This window comes from Phyllopteryx taeniolatus, chromosome 14 (assembly GCF_024500385.1).
Source record: "Phyllopteryx taeniolatus isolate TA_2022b chromosome 14, UOR_Ptae_1.2, whole genome shotgun sequence".
NCBI lineage: Eukaryota > Metazoa > Chordata > Actinopteri > Syngnathiformes > Syngnathidae > Phyllopteryx > Phyllopteryx taeniolatus.
In genome coordinates, this window is record NC_084515.1 from 14,249,692 (window position 1) to 14,266,733 (window position 17,042).

At 39.1% G+C, this 17,042-nt stretch overlaps 2 protein-coding genes across 4 annotated transcripts in view; one reads left to right on the forward strand and one right to left on the reverse strand.

Moving 5' to 3' along the window:
- Positions 1 to 288: 288 nt before the first annotated feature.
- Positions 289 to 4,397, forward strand: zgc:113531 (uncharacterized protein LOC541359 homolog). Its single transcript, XM_061797676.1, has 3 exons — positions 289 to 640; positions 1,841 to 1,970; positions 3,139 to 4,397. The coding sequence occupies exons 1-3, from the start codon at positions 299 to 301 to the stop codon at positions 3,324 to 3,326; spliced, it is 660 nt and encodes a 219-aa protein (XP_061653660.1). The 5' UTR covers positions 289 to 298; the 3' UTR covers positions 3,327 to 4,397.
- A 951-nt stretch (positions 4,398 to 5,348) lies between these two features.
- Positions 5,349 to 17,042, reverse strand: part of b4galt2 (UDP-Gal:betaGlcNAc beta 1,4- galactosyltransferase, polypeptide 2) — an 81,097-nt gene continuing 69,403 nt past the window's right edge. For all 3 annotated transcript variants that reach the window (XM_061797664.1, XM_061797662.1, XM_061797663.1), the window contains 2 exons: positions 14,410 to 14,514; positions 5,349 to 8,513 (listed from right to left, as the gene is read on the reverse strand). In XM_061797664.1, the coding sequence (XP_061653648.1) occupies positions 8,363 to 8,513; positions 14,410 to 14,514 (256 nt within the window). In that variant the 3' untranslated portion in view covers positions 5,349 to 8,362. The remainder of the gene's footprint in view (positions 8,514 to 14,409; positions 14,515 to 17,042) is intronic.

The window sequence follows — 17,042 nt, forward strand, 5'->3', positions numbered from 1 at the left end:
GTGTCAAAACGTGTTCAAAGTGTTCCCAAATGTACCGTAGACGCCGATTAATGTGACACTAATGGGGCACTTGGGGGAGGATAACGTCGAATTCTCCCCCGATGCCTCCACCCACTTTTCCAGCAGAACTCCAGACAGACAGCAAAGCAGACAGTCTGGAGTGGAGCAAAGAGCTGGAACACACTAAACAGGTTTTTGCGACAATGTGACAAATATTCCAAGCAGAAAAAAAAATAAAAAATCCATCCACCGAACCTTCCTGGACCGCATTCACCACACTGAGTTGTGTTTGGCAACCATGTTGTCGAGTCGGCTCCTATTGGCGGTGCTCCTTAGCACCCAGGCCGCCTTCGGCTTCTCGGTGGCCGGCCAACTGCAGCAGCCGCCGCAGCCGCCGGAGAGCACCTGCGAGGCCAACGGGAGCGTCTACTACTTGGGGGAGTGGTACTTCCTGGACTCGGACCACTGTACCCAGTGCGAGTGCACCGCCGAGGGCTCGGCCTGTGCCCGCACCGAGTGCACCAGCCTGCCGCCGGGCTGCATCCATGTGAGCCACTACCCCAGCGACTGCTGCCCCCGCTGCGAGAGAATCGGCTGCGAGTACCGGGGGGTGGTCTACGAACTGGGGCACAACTTTCAGGTAATTAAGTCCCCGGTGGAGCTCATGATGGAAAAGTCATAAGTGACTTTAATGTTATATCTATTTAAAATGTTAAATGTCAAAATTGACAGGCTGAAAAGTAGTATCTGAGTAGATAGAACAATATACAGCATGGGTATCGAGATTTCAATGTAACGGACGTAACAAATTACCCAAAATTACAAATATAAAACATGACAATCACTACAAACTAATTAATACCACATTAAAAAACTATATTAGGAAAATAACGCAGTTGTAAAATAATATTAATAACACCATATATTAAGACATTACAAAACATAAAAAAAAAATATATTGAACAAAATGTGAATTGGTAAACAAAATAAAACAAATCACGATTGCTGTGAAATAATGATGACAATTATTATTATTTTTTGCTATGAAAAGGCATTACAAGAGTTAAATATTCATTAAAAATAGTTAAAATTGAAAAATAAACACTCACTAACTAGACATACCAAATAATTAAAAAAACATTTAAAAAAGTCAAATGTAAAATACAGTAATTAGAAATGATAATTAAATGCATTCCAATGTAATAGTGCACAATTGTACTTGTACTACACATTCACTTACAACCTGATTAAGGTAGAATATATATATACATATATATATATATATATATGTATATGTATGTAAATTTAACTGATGGGAGATATTTTGGCTCATTTTGATCTCGCACATTCTCAGCACCTACCGTCAGTGGCGCCCCCTACTGAAGGTACAAGGCACTTCAGTACACACACCTAAACGAGTATGTTTCTGCGTAACAGTGATTTCAAAAAACTATCGAAAATGTATCAACGGCCACAACGTATCACACCTGACATCTGGATTTTTCCTCATGCACAAGTGTAGTTGCGCTACCTCGTGGCAAGTTGGTGTATTACACTCACAATAACCCTTTAACCCATTTTATATATATATATATATATATATATATATATAGGTATATAGAGCTGTATGTAAAAAATAAATTTCAAACAATTGCATTTTCGAATATAGAAGAATGCTCAGTTATTAACTTGACTTTATTGGCGACTTTTATTGAGACGATTAGAAACAGCCACTACGACGCAGACGCAGCATTGAAAACTGATCAGGCGTACCTAATGAAGTGTCTGTTGAGTGAAGCCTATATTGATTCATGGGTGTGTATGTTTGTGTGTTTTCTAGCCAACCGAATGCGAGCAGTGCACGTGCGACAGGGACGGCATCGCCCGCTGTCTGGTGGCCGACTGCGCGCCCCCACCTTGCGTCAACCCCGTGTACCAGCCTGGCAAGTGCTGCCCCGAGTGCCAGGAGGGTGAGTTTGCGCCAGTTCTGAACAATACAGAGTCACATTCAAGCCGGGGACTCACATATTGATTTTTAACATCTTGAGCATTTTTTTTGTGAGCGAGAACACACACACATGACGTGGAAAAAAATCGGCATGTGTGAGTTTACTGTTCTGGATTTGAGATTATCAAGAGAGTTGTGTTAAAAGGACCATGTCGCAGTACCGACATTAACCTGTGAGAGGCAGCGTGGTGCCACAAGGGAGTCAAAACACCCCCCACCTCCCAAAAAAATCACTTTTTCACTACAAATTAATACAATATTAAGTAATGCAAATAAATGTCAAGATTTAAATAATTTTAAAAAATAAAAAATGACAAAAAAGCTTAATCACTACCAATTAATATATTTTGTGAAATAATAATAAATAATAAAAATCAATCACCACTATTACCAGATTTAAAAAAAATACAGCTTGTTTGCAAAAATATATGAAGGAAATATCAAGGGTAAGAACTATAAAAAAAATAAAAAAAACACTTAAAACATACAAATCCATTATCATACTGTATAAAAAATAAATGTAAATTATAAAATAATCATTGAAAATAGTTAACGTGAAAGTCACTTAATTACGACTACAATATTTAAAAAAAACATTAAAAAAGATGTTTAAAAAAATGCCAATTGTAAAATTGTTACACAAGACTAAAATAACTATTTTTAAAAGTGAAAAAAAAATCACCTAATAATTACAAAATAATACAATATTAACAAATAAATAAAAATTGACTAATAAGTTACGAAAAATGACAAATCACATTGTCACTACAAATACAATGTTGGAAACAAATTGCAAGCATTTTAATATCCCTTAAAAATTTAATTTCAGTAGTGTAATAATCATTTAAAAAACGGAACACACGTGAAAACAAATCACTTAATCATTAAAATACAATACAATATGGATATATTTTTTGAAAAAGAACAGATTTCAAAATGTATGTAAAAATAAATTTCAAGAGTAAAACAATTGTTAAAAATAGTTAAGTGTAAAAAAAATTAAATAAAATAAATAAATCCTACAATTGGACCTTTGTCGATGATAAGGTGGGAAAAGGCTCACATTGGCCCCGCTTGAGTCTAAGCCAATGAAGTCACGCATGATTAATTGACCATTTTACTCGCTCCAGGTCCAAACTGCTATGTGGACTCGTCCCGTAGCTGGGTGATTCCCGCCGGCGATCCCGTCTGGGTGGACCCCTGCACCAAGTGCCGTTGCCACGACGGCCAGGACGCCGGCTACTGGGAGGGCAATCGCCTGGCCACATGCTCCCGCCTCAAGAACTGCACGCCCGAGCAGTCCCAGACACAAAACTGATCTCACACGTCATCCATCTTCACCATAACACCAAAGACTTTTGTGTGTGTGTGTGTGCGCAAAATTTTGTTCAACACTTAATAGTTAGACAGTTTAGAGGTCAAAATAAGCCCTGTAAAGGTTCTAGAACGTTTTAATTTCATTTAAAATTTTCACCCAAAAGCCCAATATCCTGCATATCTTCAATACTGGCATTGATGCCAAATTGAACTAGAAAAGCACTGAATAGCGCAAGTTCATAAAACACCATCCTGTTTGTTAGTTAGCAGGCCCGTCTACTTCCTAGAGTGTGACCAGACAGACGAGACCATTATCATCAGTGGGGGTGGACTGTACCACTCACAAAAAAATAATGTATTCCCTTAATTGTTAAAGGAGTTTAATTAAGTTTACATGGAAAGTGTAGCGGCGGCACGGTGCACGACTGGTTAGAGCGTCTGCCTCACAGTTCTGAGGACCGGGGTTCAATCCCCAGCCTCACCTGTGTGGAGTTTGCATGTTCTCCCCGTGCCTGCGTGGGTTTTCTCCGGGCACTCCGATTTCTTCCCACATCCCAAGCACATGCATGGTAGGTTAATTGAAGACTAAATTGTCCTTAGGTGTGAATGTGAGTGCGAATGTGCCCTGCGATTGGCTGGCGACCAGTTTAGGGCGTACCCCGCCTCCTGCCCGATGACAGCTGGGATAGGCTCCAGCGCTGCCGCGACCCTAGTGAGGATAAGCAGCTCAGAAAATGAATGAATGGATGGATGGAAAGTGTAGCGTAGCATTGAAACGACGATGGGACGATAAGGACGCGTAATTGACCTGTCACAGGTCGCCGCTGTGATGCAATTTCGATTTAGCTAATTGTCTAGCAAAGCAATAAATATCAGTTTTAAGCCGTCCTTAGTGCGTGTGGTGACCTCAAGATGAATTGATTGGACTGACTGAAAGGCTCCTACAGTGCGATACTGGAATGAATGCTACAAAATATTTTCCATGACACGAGTGCGAACCTCTTCCAAGGCCGAACAATCCACATTCGGATGTTAACATAATATTGTGTTGGAGCACTGAATGACTTAAAAATTTTTTTTAAAAATATATATATAAAATTAAAATCTACGAAATCAAAATGTTATAAAACAAAATAAGACGACAATGGTAAAATAATTGCAAAAATAGTCCTAGTTCCACTTAATTATCAAGCATTACCAAGAATGGGAAAAAAAATGAATATAGAGTAAGAAAAAGTTGAAAAAAGGAAATAATTAAGTAAATAATAAATTAAGATTAAATAATTTAAGTAACGCCAAATAAAAAAGTAGAATATTAAGAGTAAAACAACACGACTTTTGTACCAAGTACTAATTGCTAAAAATGTAATTTATAATAAATAAATAAAATAGAAAAATGCTAATAGTAAAACAGTCATAACAAATGTTACCAAAAGTGAAAAAAATTGCAATCATTACAATAATTGCAAAATGCCAAAGATTTAAAATACAATAAATTTAAATACATTAAATGCATGAATTATGAAAAACAGGTAGTAATTGAAAAACCAAACAAAATACCACTAAATGACTCAACTTAATCTGAAAACGTTGAATTGTAAATATATATGACTAATATAAATATTAAATTTGACTGAATATATTTAATATATACATTCATGTAATATAGATAATAAATAAATAGTTTAACAGTTATTTTAAAAAAGAGTAAACAAAAGTGGAAAATAATCAGTTTGTCAAAATCAAAATAAAACGAGGTCAATCGTGAAATATTGAGATTAATAAAAAAAATAAAGGTACGTACAGTACATTGTTGTTTTTTTAAATCCTACCTCACAATGATGACATTTCACACCTTTAGCGACATCATTACATTGTGTGTGCAGCTTTCACGTGATAATAGGTCTACATGTGCATAAAAACAATATTTTCCGTCTGATATGCAAAAATAATAGTTCTGATTGAAAGATCCAGTTGTACTGGGTTGCTTTAGAGGGAAAGAACAACAACAAATGACGGACTCTTCAATCTTTAACCAACAGATTTATTGATTGTATAAAAAAATTAGTTTTGATATGACATAATGCATTCTATATAAGATAACATTTTCAACATTCGATGTACCAAAAAACAAAAACAAAGTGGCGCTTGGGTTTACAGAAGCTATTTGTGTATTTGTCTTAAAAACACCTTACGGCCCTGAAAGTTCCGCACACGGGAAGTCCGCCTGTACTGAGGAAAAGAAAACATGTAAGCACCTGAAGTGTGCTTGACCACGAGTACAGCTTCAAACATCAGCGAGCACTCATGTAGTCCATTAGCAAACATGGAGCACTTCTTGCACGCGGCGGCTGAACGGAAAGGAAATGAATAGCGTTCCGAAAACCCGCCGTGGTGAAAACGCACACTGGGGGCTGCTCTCGTCTGCCCTTTTTTCTCCCATCGAATCAAATTAGGTCTGACTGATGTCATGCCGTAAGCCTGCTGAGGTCTGAGATTTCATACAAAAAAACGCGCTGCAATTAGTATCATCCATTTTATAACATGTATTTATCGTTTGCATGGCTATGAAAAAAATATACCCTACTCCTTATCAGTGGTGGGAATTAATTAAGTACTTAAGTCCATTTTAGGTCCATGTTCTTTAATTCAGTATTTTTCGGATGACTTTTTACGTGTACTCCGTCCATGTGAATACATATCTGTACTTAAATTCATGTGAGAAAATGCTAATTTAAAAAAATGTTGAGTAAATTCATGCTCTTTTCATCAAGTAACTATAAATTACTCAACATGAAGCAGAACTAACATTTACTGGGAAACAAGGTTGGTTGCATGGTAGACGAGCACGTTTTGCCTCACAGTTCTGAGGTTCGCGGTTCAAATCTCGGCTCGGTCCTGTGCGGCGTTGGCATGCTTTGCTTGTGCGGGTGTTCTCCGGGTAATCTGGCTACGTTTAATCAAAGATTCTAAATTGTCCATAGGTGTTTCTAAATGTGTCCTGCGACTGAGGACAAAATGGAAATGAAGGGATGGGAAACAAGGTTGTGACTATTGTTGGTTGAACGACTAAAGACTTTTTGTTTTTGATGGAAGTCGGTGATGATCGATGTCATTGACATTTTTTTTTTTTTTTTTTAAAAGCACAGTACAGCGGTACCAAACCTTTTTTGCATCACAGACCAGTTTCCTGTTCCCTTACTAACGAAGTGAACGGGGACACTAAGGTTAGGGATAACCAAAGCTTTTGCTGCACCTTTACACCCCAAAACATATAGAGATGTCTTTTATTTTCTTTATATATATTTGTTTCTCTAGAAATGATATAAATGATCGAGTTAATTCAAACCAGTCCCCCCAAGCGAACACGTGGCAGCCGTGCGTGGAAGCTTTCGCAGTGTCGATTTGCAGGAGGAAGGGCAGAAAAGGTCAATGGGACTGTGCAAAGGCAATTAAAGGTGATCAAATGCACACACACACACACAAAAACTGTAAGAAGGGAAGACAGCGATAATGTGCGACTGCATGCGTGCGCTCAAGAGAGGCCTCATCTCACCTTGGAAAAAAACAAACCAAAAAAAAAAAACCTGGAGGCCAAGAGAAGAGTAAGCAAACAGATGGGAACTTTTTTTTTTGTCTCTCTCTTCAAGGCTCACCAAAGACGAAGCAACAAATGAGAAAGAAAATGTTTTGGTTTACAGTTCATTATTTAAAACATGTCATTTAATCAATAGAAAATAACTACTGAAGGCATCAGCTCGGTGTATATATGTATATATGTAGGCGACAACTGTGTAGCAGTGTCAAAACAGCAACAAACAAACCAAAAAAAACAGGAAAAAAAACACTTTGAAATACTTAATGTGGGAAATGACGATGGGCAGTGCCATGTTTATAATGTAACGAAATAAAACCAAAAAGAAATAAATAAAAAGATAAGGCTCATTGTTTCTGATATCACAATACATGAATATTCATATCACAAGGTATGAATATTCATAACATATAGCTAACGATAACACAATCTTACTGTTACTTTTTGATTTTGAATAAGCCAGCAAGTCAGAGGGAGGAGATAAAGACAAGTGAAGGCTAATGAGTCATTTAAAAACTACACAAATTGAATTAAATGCATGAAGCCAATAGGTCAGTCAGTGGAAAAATCAAATCAAATTCAATCTAATTAAATCCAATGCATGAAGCCAATAAGTCAGAGTGAGAAGATGGCAAAATACAATGAAAATTCAATTAAATGTAACGATTCTGTGTCGGTGTGCAACCGCAGGCATTAAAATCCAATTTTAGAGGAACATGAGAAACGATTATGACCCTGTTGTGCCTCACATCACGTCAAATCAAATCCTAATTATAATACAAGTGCATCTGCCTTATCTATTATTAATGTTATCAAAACAAAAGGGTTCATCTTTTGCGATGTTTTCCAACACCACAGACTCAACATACATATTCATGTTGAACAAGTTGCTCCAATACCGTTCAGTCTTAACAAACCTTAAAAAAATCTGTCCCAGCGTTGTCCCCGTGTGGGAGATGCAGGCACGATACATTCATTCGTTAATGCCAGAGGCATTGATTTGAGAGTATTTCCTACCTGCGCAGGATCATGTACATATGTGAGCGAGATCAAGTCGCGTGACACGCACGCTCATCATGCGGGAAATGGCGGCCGTCATGTTCTTGACGTGTCACTCCCCATCCCGGAGGTGTCCTCGTGAATCTATGCTACCCCGTCATTTGACGTTGAGGTCTCAAAACTGCACATTGTGACCCTCCCGTTATTCACTTGACTGCTTTTTGCCATTTTTGGAATGTTTAGCCTGGAGGGTTGGGCCACTTCTCCATGCCTCTGTTCCAGTGGGTATCTTCCATTTTGGTCCAAATTCCTGCTTTTAACAATTCCCTCAATCCAAAGTTGTCCAGAGGCTTATATGAGCAAGTTAGAAAAAAATTCCTCACCATGATGTGCTTGTGACGTCTTTTGGCCCTCCATCCCAATTGCCCAAACCTACCTTCTCTCTATCCCTTGAAAGGCCGGGGAGGCGGTTTGCCGATCTCTACCGAGATGTTGGTGTACAGCGGGTACCTTTTGATCTGCACCACTCTGTAGGTGAGCGAACTGATGCCGTCCTTCTTCATGGTGTTCTTGGTGTTCTGGATTTTATTGAACCTGGACAAACAGAAGAAGAAACTTGCGGCTCAATTGTAAGACTTTTTGTTCAAGTTCGTAACAAAATGTACTCAACTGAAATGGATTTAAATGCCACCTGTCTGTAAAACCATGTAAATGTTTGAGTGTCTCCGTTCAAATATTGTTCAATTTATCTTAAAAAAATGCTTGCAATCTCTCAACATTATTAGAAGTAAAGAAAGTTTGCAATTTTTGGAACAGATTTCAGCAAGAAGCGAAGTAGACGCAAATGATTTGCTTTCGTGGGCCACATCAAATGATGTGGAGGCCAGATCTGGCCCCCGCGCCTTGAGTTTGACACATGTGCCGTAGTGTATGAAGATTAGCTATTTATCCACCGATTAGCGGTATGTACTGTATGCATATATATATATATATATATATATATATATATATATATGCTTGAAAAAAATTACACAATTACAGAAACTTCCAGAAACAGAAATTTACATTGAACATGCTTTGTTGTTTGTGTTTGCAGGATTATACAATAACAGCAATAATCCTTTAAACGTTTTTAATTTATACATATATATTTTTTCCATTACTTGTGTTGATCACCATTACGGAAAATCTTTCCACTCAAAACTTGCAGTTTTTGTTCCAATGACTGAACAAGAACTACTAAACCAGTATACACTAACTTTGTATCATTTTTGTTGGCTTCTTATCGCGATTATGCATTAACTACATATCTTATATATATATATATCTTAACTATATATATGATATCAAGAGCAATAACTACTTTACTGATTTCCCACTAACTTGTTTTTGTAGGCTTGTTATCAGTATTTTGCAAAAAAACTATTAAAGTGATTTGCCATTAACTTTTCATAGTTTTGTTTGTTGGCTTTTTATCAGGCTATTACAAAAACTACTGAAACGATTTCCAATAACGTATTGCTTGGTTTTTATTTGTTTTAATTATCTGGATTTCGCAAAAACTAACCATTAAACATGCTTTATTGCCTTTAAAAAAAAAAATTAATTTTTAATTGCTAGGTCACCATGACTACACAAAAACTACACAAGCAATTTTTTCCACTTGTTTTCAGCACCGTTTTTGTGCGTGTTGGTTGCCAGGATTACACACAAACTGCCAAACTGATTGTCGGACAGCAGGGAGACCCACGAATCGGCAATCTTTTCCTTGAACAGCGAGACACAGCGAGATAAAAATAGAATTATGGGAGAGGATTGACACTTCCATCTCGACAGGGTGGGGGGGGGGGGGGGTTACAGCCGAATGAGGCCCACATGACAGACAAGAAAAATGAAGGACGGATGAATCCAGAGATAAAATTATATTTACAGGGGGAAAAAGTGACAGATGGGTGTAGGAAGATATGCTGATATTAAAAAAATAATGAAATCTTGGGATCAATCCATCATTGAGCATGTAGATTAAAAAGCCATAGACTAATCCCCCGGCGTACATATAGAGAATATTAGATGCCCTCAATTTGCATGCCGCGAATCAACTCCGATAGAAGCTTATTCTAATTTGATGTACTTCCGAGATCTCGGCGCCGAAACACGTTGGACATATCATTAGGTACAACACAATCTCATGAGATCCCTAACAAAAGCTGCATCGCAATGTTTGATTGGCCCTGTCAGAGCGGTATATTTTAACAATAGATTTATGATTGTGGTAGCAGTGGTTTAGAAATGCACTTTAACGACGTCTGCTCATTAGCCTGATGCAGCGTAACTGAGCTAATAGCGCCGTCGTCTCACTATCCATCCATTTTCTGTACCACTTCTCCTAAATCGACCTAATTGACTCCAGTGAGGGGGGGAAGACATTTTAAAATCCAGAAACAAACGTGGCGGCAGATAACGTATGAATGGAATATTGAAAATGCCTGTGTGAGTAATTTATATGGATATTCGTGTGTGTGTGTGTGTGTGTGTTTGCAGGTGATGAATGTGCCTTCTTTTTCACCTGCCGTGGCCCGGCATCTCATCGTTATGCACAGGGCACATATGGACGAAGAAGCAATTTCACACCTATGGACAATTTGATCTCCAACGAACTTAACATGCATGTTTTTGGAATGTGGGGCCAGGTTTCGAACCCTGAACGTCAGAGATGTGAGACAGACGTACTAACCACCAGTTCACCTACAGCCCAAATGATGAAGCATGGATAGAATATAGTCAAACGGTCCCATTATAGTCACAAACTTTTATTTTTTCTGTACAATTTCCTCCTAAGTGAGGTTTGGATGACCAAGGGAATATTCATAGAGATTTTAGAGGCCCACACATCACCAGCCACATTCCTAACAGTCCATAGAAGTATGCATCATTTAGTTTGTCCCATATCACTTGATATTATTCATGCCTGATTTTACTTCATAGTATCTAAAGGTAATAATATCCTGTCTGCGGACGTACAGCCCGAACCGTCCAAAAATACAACCTCAGCCATAAAACGGGACGCCCTGACGTCAAAGCTGAGCGCTAAATCTTTAAGACACAAGTACCGTCCTGCTGAAAGACCAACGGGAGTCTCTTTTTCTATAAGTGGCAGCGTGTGTTTCAGTGGCGGCGGTCGCGATGCTGAATGATTCATGCGGCGAGACATGGCCGTACATTGAGGAGCTACTGAATAAATAAAGCGTGAGGTAGACCAACTCATTTGTCCACTGCAATCCAATAGAATCCAGTTCTTGTATTCTAATGGAGTACACAATGAAACAACCTATGTTAACTGCTTTTGTACGTCACAGTCAATTCCATACCCCTAGATACCCTTCTGCGGTGGCATCGATTAAAAAAAGACACACACACACAAAAGCCCAAACAAACTTGGGTAGTTAATCCTTTAGATGCACTGAAGTGTCGCGACATTTGCATGACAGCCGTTGTCGTTTTTCGGATGAAAGTGTTCAAGCGTTCAATGAAAATATTCAATTGATTATCCATTTTCTATAGCGCTTGTCCTCATTAGGGTTGCAGGTGGAAAAACGTGGACTTTTGTGTTGTAATAAAATAACTTTTATGGTGTGGCCTTGCTGCTCACCGTCATATTATAAAGTGTGAAAGGTGTGTGCAAGGAAAATAGATGTTTTTAATAAATAGGACAAAAATAGCTTTCCGGTGATAGAGCTCTGGAGGGCGGGGGTAAGGTTGCACTTTTGGCGTGCGCCTTTTAACGTGCTTTACAGACAAGCATAAAACCTCCTCCTGTATAAATGACTTATTTGCCGGCGTGATGAATGAGGCCCAATATGGCGGGATGAGCCCTCGGAGGCACATTAATCAGTGGGAGTATAGCGCCTCACATTAAACTGTTTGAATGAGGATTATCAATGTTTATTCTCTCTCAAGAGCACCCCAACGCCTCCCCCCCTTCGCACACCCTCAAACCAAGTCGCATGCCAAGCTCAACCAATGAAGGCATCACATATCTTGACGAGCTTCATGAGGGCTCGAAAGTTAGGATCTACTGTACTTCAGTCTTCACCTGTTTAAATCTGTATAAGTGTGTTTGTATAATGTCCAAAACCAACCTGCTCCAGTTTCTGACATATACTGTGTACGATGGTTTTAATATCACACCTTATTGATAGTTCCAAATAACACTATTTCCATACTGGAAAAAAAAAGGTGCCTAACTCAGAGAGCACACAGGTTCATTCGGATGAAGGCCTATGAAGGAACGCTTCTGTGTCCCATAAAGGCATAGTAAGAAAAGTTTCTGTGTATGATAAAGGTATATGAAGGAATGTTTGGGTGTACTATCAAGGCTTATGAAGGAAAGTTTCAGTGTCCTGATAAAGGCATATTAAGAAAAGTTTCTCTGTCCAACAATAGCGAACTTAGAAAAGTTGCCGTGTTCAATTATGTCGTATTAAGGAATGTCAGATAAAGGTGTATTAAGTACATTTTTGTGGCCGATAAAGGCGTATTATGTTTCTGTCATGCAAATGAATGGTATTAAAAGAGCAGTTGTTAAAAAGACAATGATGAGCAGCACGCAGGTAGACTCTGCTTCCCTCGCCGTCTTTTTTTAAATGATCTGCATACTGTAGTGTCCAAAATCGCCTGCTCATGTGTCTGAGACATGCTGTATACATTGCTTTTCAATATCATGCCTTATTGAACATCTCATCTGAGGAGGAGAGAAAGTACTACAGAAACCACTTTAGCTCGGTTTACTGAAGAAAGAAAAAGAAAAAAAAAAAAGACTATGGTGCGCAACTCAAAGTGGGTGGTACGGTGATTGAGTGGTTAACACATTCAAATCCCGTGTGCATGTTTGCATGTTATAGCTGTGCTTGTGTGGGTTTTCCGCAGGTAACTCCAGCTTCCTCCCACATTCCCAAAACATGTTGCTTAGGTTAACTGAAGACTAAATTGTCCTTAAGTGTGAACGTGAGTGGGATTGTTTGCCGTGGCCTCACAAATACGTGAAGACTCATTTTGTAACCATTTTAAATGCCATGTTTGGATGGAGTTCTGGGTGATTGGCTAGGATGTCTTAACAAGGCTGTGACTTTCTTCAGCAAGGAGATTTGGGAATGATGTACTATATGTGGATTACATATAAGTGCCTTCCGCAGGAAATAGGGTGTTCTAAAAAATTATATAATTTCCTAGTCAAATAACATTTCACAAGGTACATCTTTTGAAACCACTGTAAAACGTAAAAACACTCTACCTGACCTTCAACACGGTTCCTCTATTTGAAAAACAAACAGACAAAAAAGGCAAAACAAAAGCCCTGAATTGATTGATTGATTGATTGATTCAGAAACCTTTAATGAATCACCGTCTTACACATGGACATACAGAATGAATCCTTTCGAGGCATATTTTTCACACTTACTCAAATTGTACGGCATCAGTAAACGTATTACATTTGTTATTGCAGGCTAAACGTCCACCTTCATGGATGAGATCGTGTCACGGCACATAAAATGAAACGAAATGAGACGCCAGAAATCCAAACGCAAGATCTTGAAAACAATCTGTGGAGTGAATGGGATGACGTCTAAAACAAGCAGGTGCGTATCACACGTCATCCATCATAATTGTAAGTGCACGCGTCATCTGTAATTGCCTGCCAAAAACACACACGGATCCAAATGGGAGCGCCTCGTCTGCTCGCCTTCATCCAAATCAATAAACGAGCCACCAGACGGGCCCGACGCCACTGTGCTTCGCGCTCGATTCCCGCCACTCCTGCCCCGCCTCCGTGAGGCACAACGCTTGCACAAAGACGCCGCCACCACCAACAGGGACGCTATTTATTTGGAGGTTCATGCATTTATTTCTGAGCAAGGGGCAGAAGATAGTGTCTTTAGTTGGAACTGACTTCATTTTGTCTTTTAAAAAATTTTTTTTTTACATCACATAATGTTTTGCTCTTGGAGGATCTTCAGAGAAGGGGGATTTGGACCTAAATAGGATGTGTCTTCACACGCACTCTTGCTTCTTTGAAAATACTGTATTTTGCTACAAAAACACTGTTAAGCAACAACGCTATTACATAATCAAAAATTACTACACACTATAGTTTGCAGTAAAAAAAAGTATGTTGCCCTGTAAACACTATTTTGGCAGACAACATTTTGCAATAAAAAGGCCATTACTTTAAATGGAAATGCCATATTTTGCCACAAAAGCAACATTTTGCAATAAAACACTATAATTTACCATGAACATGCTAATTTCTTTTGTAATAAAACAATATATTGCCATTTAGATGCTGTATTTCGGAATACAATCACTATTATTTTGCCATGGAAATTCTGTATTTTGCAAAAAAAAAAAACGCTATATTGTGCCATAAAAACATTCAGAAAACAAATGCTTTATTATGTAATGGCAAAATTATCATTGGTCATGAAAACGTTACCTTTGAGGGTTGGGCTCGTTGTGTCTGTCTCTCTCGTGTTTAATCATTCTGTAGCGGCCGATGCGCACGTCCGGCCTGGACACCTTCATCCCGTTCAGAGTGATCCTGCAACACACACACACACACCGGCAGCACGCATTAGATGGCAATAAGACTCAATAAGAAGCACAAGTTATTGGATTCGGCCTCATCCAGTTCTCCACTCTACTGCGTTCATGCAATTAACTCGGCTGGTGGGAAACAGGAGACGGGAGCTGGAGGAACTCCCCACGAATCCAATCAAATGCGCTCGTGCAGTCTGAATTTCAGATGATTATTGGAGCAGTCTGGAAAGTGGTTCGAGCATGTGGACACATGCGGGACATCCATCCATCCATCCATTTTCTATACCGCTTATCCACGCTTGTGTCGCGGGCTGCTGGAGCCTATCCCAGCTATCTTCGGGCAGGAGGCGGGGTACACCTAGAACCCGTCGCCAGTCAATTGCAGGGCACATAAAAACAAACACCCATTCACACTCACATTCACATCTATGGGCAATTTAGAGTCTTCAATCAACCTACCACGCATGTTTTTGGGATGTGGGAGGAAATCGGAGAAAACCCACCCAGGCACGGGGAGAACATGCAAAATTCCACACAGGCGGGGCCGGGATTTGAACCCCGGTCCCCAGAACTGTGAGGCAGATGTGCTAACCAGTCGGCACATGCGGGACAGTCCGCTCTAAAACAGACAAATTGTCCAACAGACAAATTGCTCTTATTTCAGCGTGAATAATGTAGCTAACGATGCTTTTGCTGAAAGTCTTTTTTTTTTTGGTGCCAAAATGTGAAGTGACCTGAACACATTCCTATTGTAACCACTTCAGCCAGACACTTAACACTTGAATTCATCACTCTTCTTTTCATGCTCATTCAGAATCGCAATTTGTACGTTTAAGTGTGAGCCTGTCAAAAAATAAACAAAATAGTTCAGATTATGACTTAATCTAAACACGTCTGTTCATTTGCATACACACATCATGCAAATACTTACAGTGGTGCCTTGACAAACGAGTTTTTATTCGTTCTGTGACCACACATTTCCCCATTAAAGTGAAAGGAAATGCAATTAATCCTTTGCAGTCCCCCCAAAACACCACATTTAAAAAAAATTTTGAATCAAGAAAAGTAGCAATATATTGTAAAATAGTCATAAAAACATAACAGACATAACAAGAGAATTGTAAGCTATTAATTGGTTTTATGAAGTGTAATCAAACCAAGTCTCTCTCACACACACACACACACACACACACACACACACACACACACACACTGTAGTGCATTGGCATGTTGTGCCTTTAAATTCTCTCTCTCTCTCTTTATCTCACTCTACCCCACTCCCCCTACCCTTGTGGGCTCCTTGCAACAGGTTCGCTCTCTTTATAGCGGCTACGTTCCTACAACCTTTGTTTTACGTTTTTTAATTAACAAAAATAAATAAATAATTTCAATAAATAAAATCAGACTTATCAGTATGGTGTTGTGTAGAAACACAGAGTATGAACATTTGCACCTCCACATAACCAGCAGTTCTTCTTTAATAATGTAAAGTTGAACTGCTGTTGTGAAATTCGACATTTCGTTAGCGTTAATGGCTCACGTCTTCTGCAGAATATTCATCGTCACGGAAGGCTGTAACTTCTCCGGCATAATGGATCACTTGTCCACGGCTTAAAACTGTTTCAAACACCCTTAGCATACACAAATTGTAAACATCTCTCTCTCTCTCTCTATTCACATTCATGAGCATTGCAAAAATGTAAACTTCCTTCCAATTACAAACACGATGGAACAAATTTGTCCCTTCACATGCGCACACATTGTAAATGTGTCCATTCACATACAAACATTATGATGTCACCTTCTGCCTTTACTTGAGGCAACTGTTGCCTATTCAAAGTGAATGAGGAAATGCTGGAAAATGGAAAGCATTGCTGTCGAGCCGCCCTTCAATCTGGCAAGGGTACGGGGGTGGGGTGTGCGTCTGGGGGGCAAGCTGTGCTAGCTGTTGCCCGTGAGTCCACGTGACATTTGGTTTGGAGCCCATGGGTGCTACATTCAGATAGCAGGACGACTATATGTGATTTAAATTTCCTGTCGCAGGGCGGACCTACACTATTGCAATCTATGATGAGCCGTCTCTCTCGTATGCCTAATTCTGATTTGGGGTCACTTAGCTCAATTTCCTTGAAGAAGATGGTCAAAGTAAGTCTCTCGGAATTGGCCCAAAATTGGCCCATTCTATGCCGTGGGCTAAAATCCTTCGCAGTCTATCCTGACACATCTATCTCGTATCCGATTTGGGCTCATTTGGATGAATTCCCTTCAAGGAGTTGGCAAAAGTTTCGACCCTACGAATTGACAAAATTGAATACAAGTAGTATTCAGTAATCTTTTGTGAAACTTGTTTTTTTCTTTTTTGTCTGCATTGAAAAATCCCTCTCAACCCTTTTAGTTTAGTCTCTTGTGCCAAAATGTGTAATGGGCGGGGGGGGGGGGGGTTGAACAAATTCAAATATTATATTATATTAAATAAAGATCATAACTCAATTAAGACAGGCGTACACAAGTATTATTGTCATATATTTC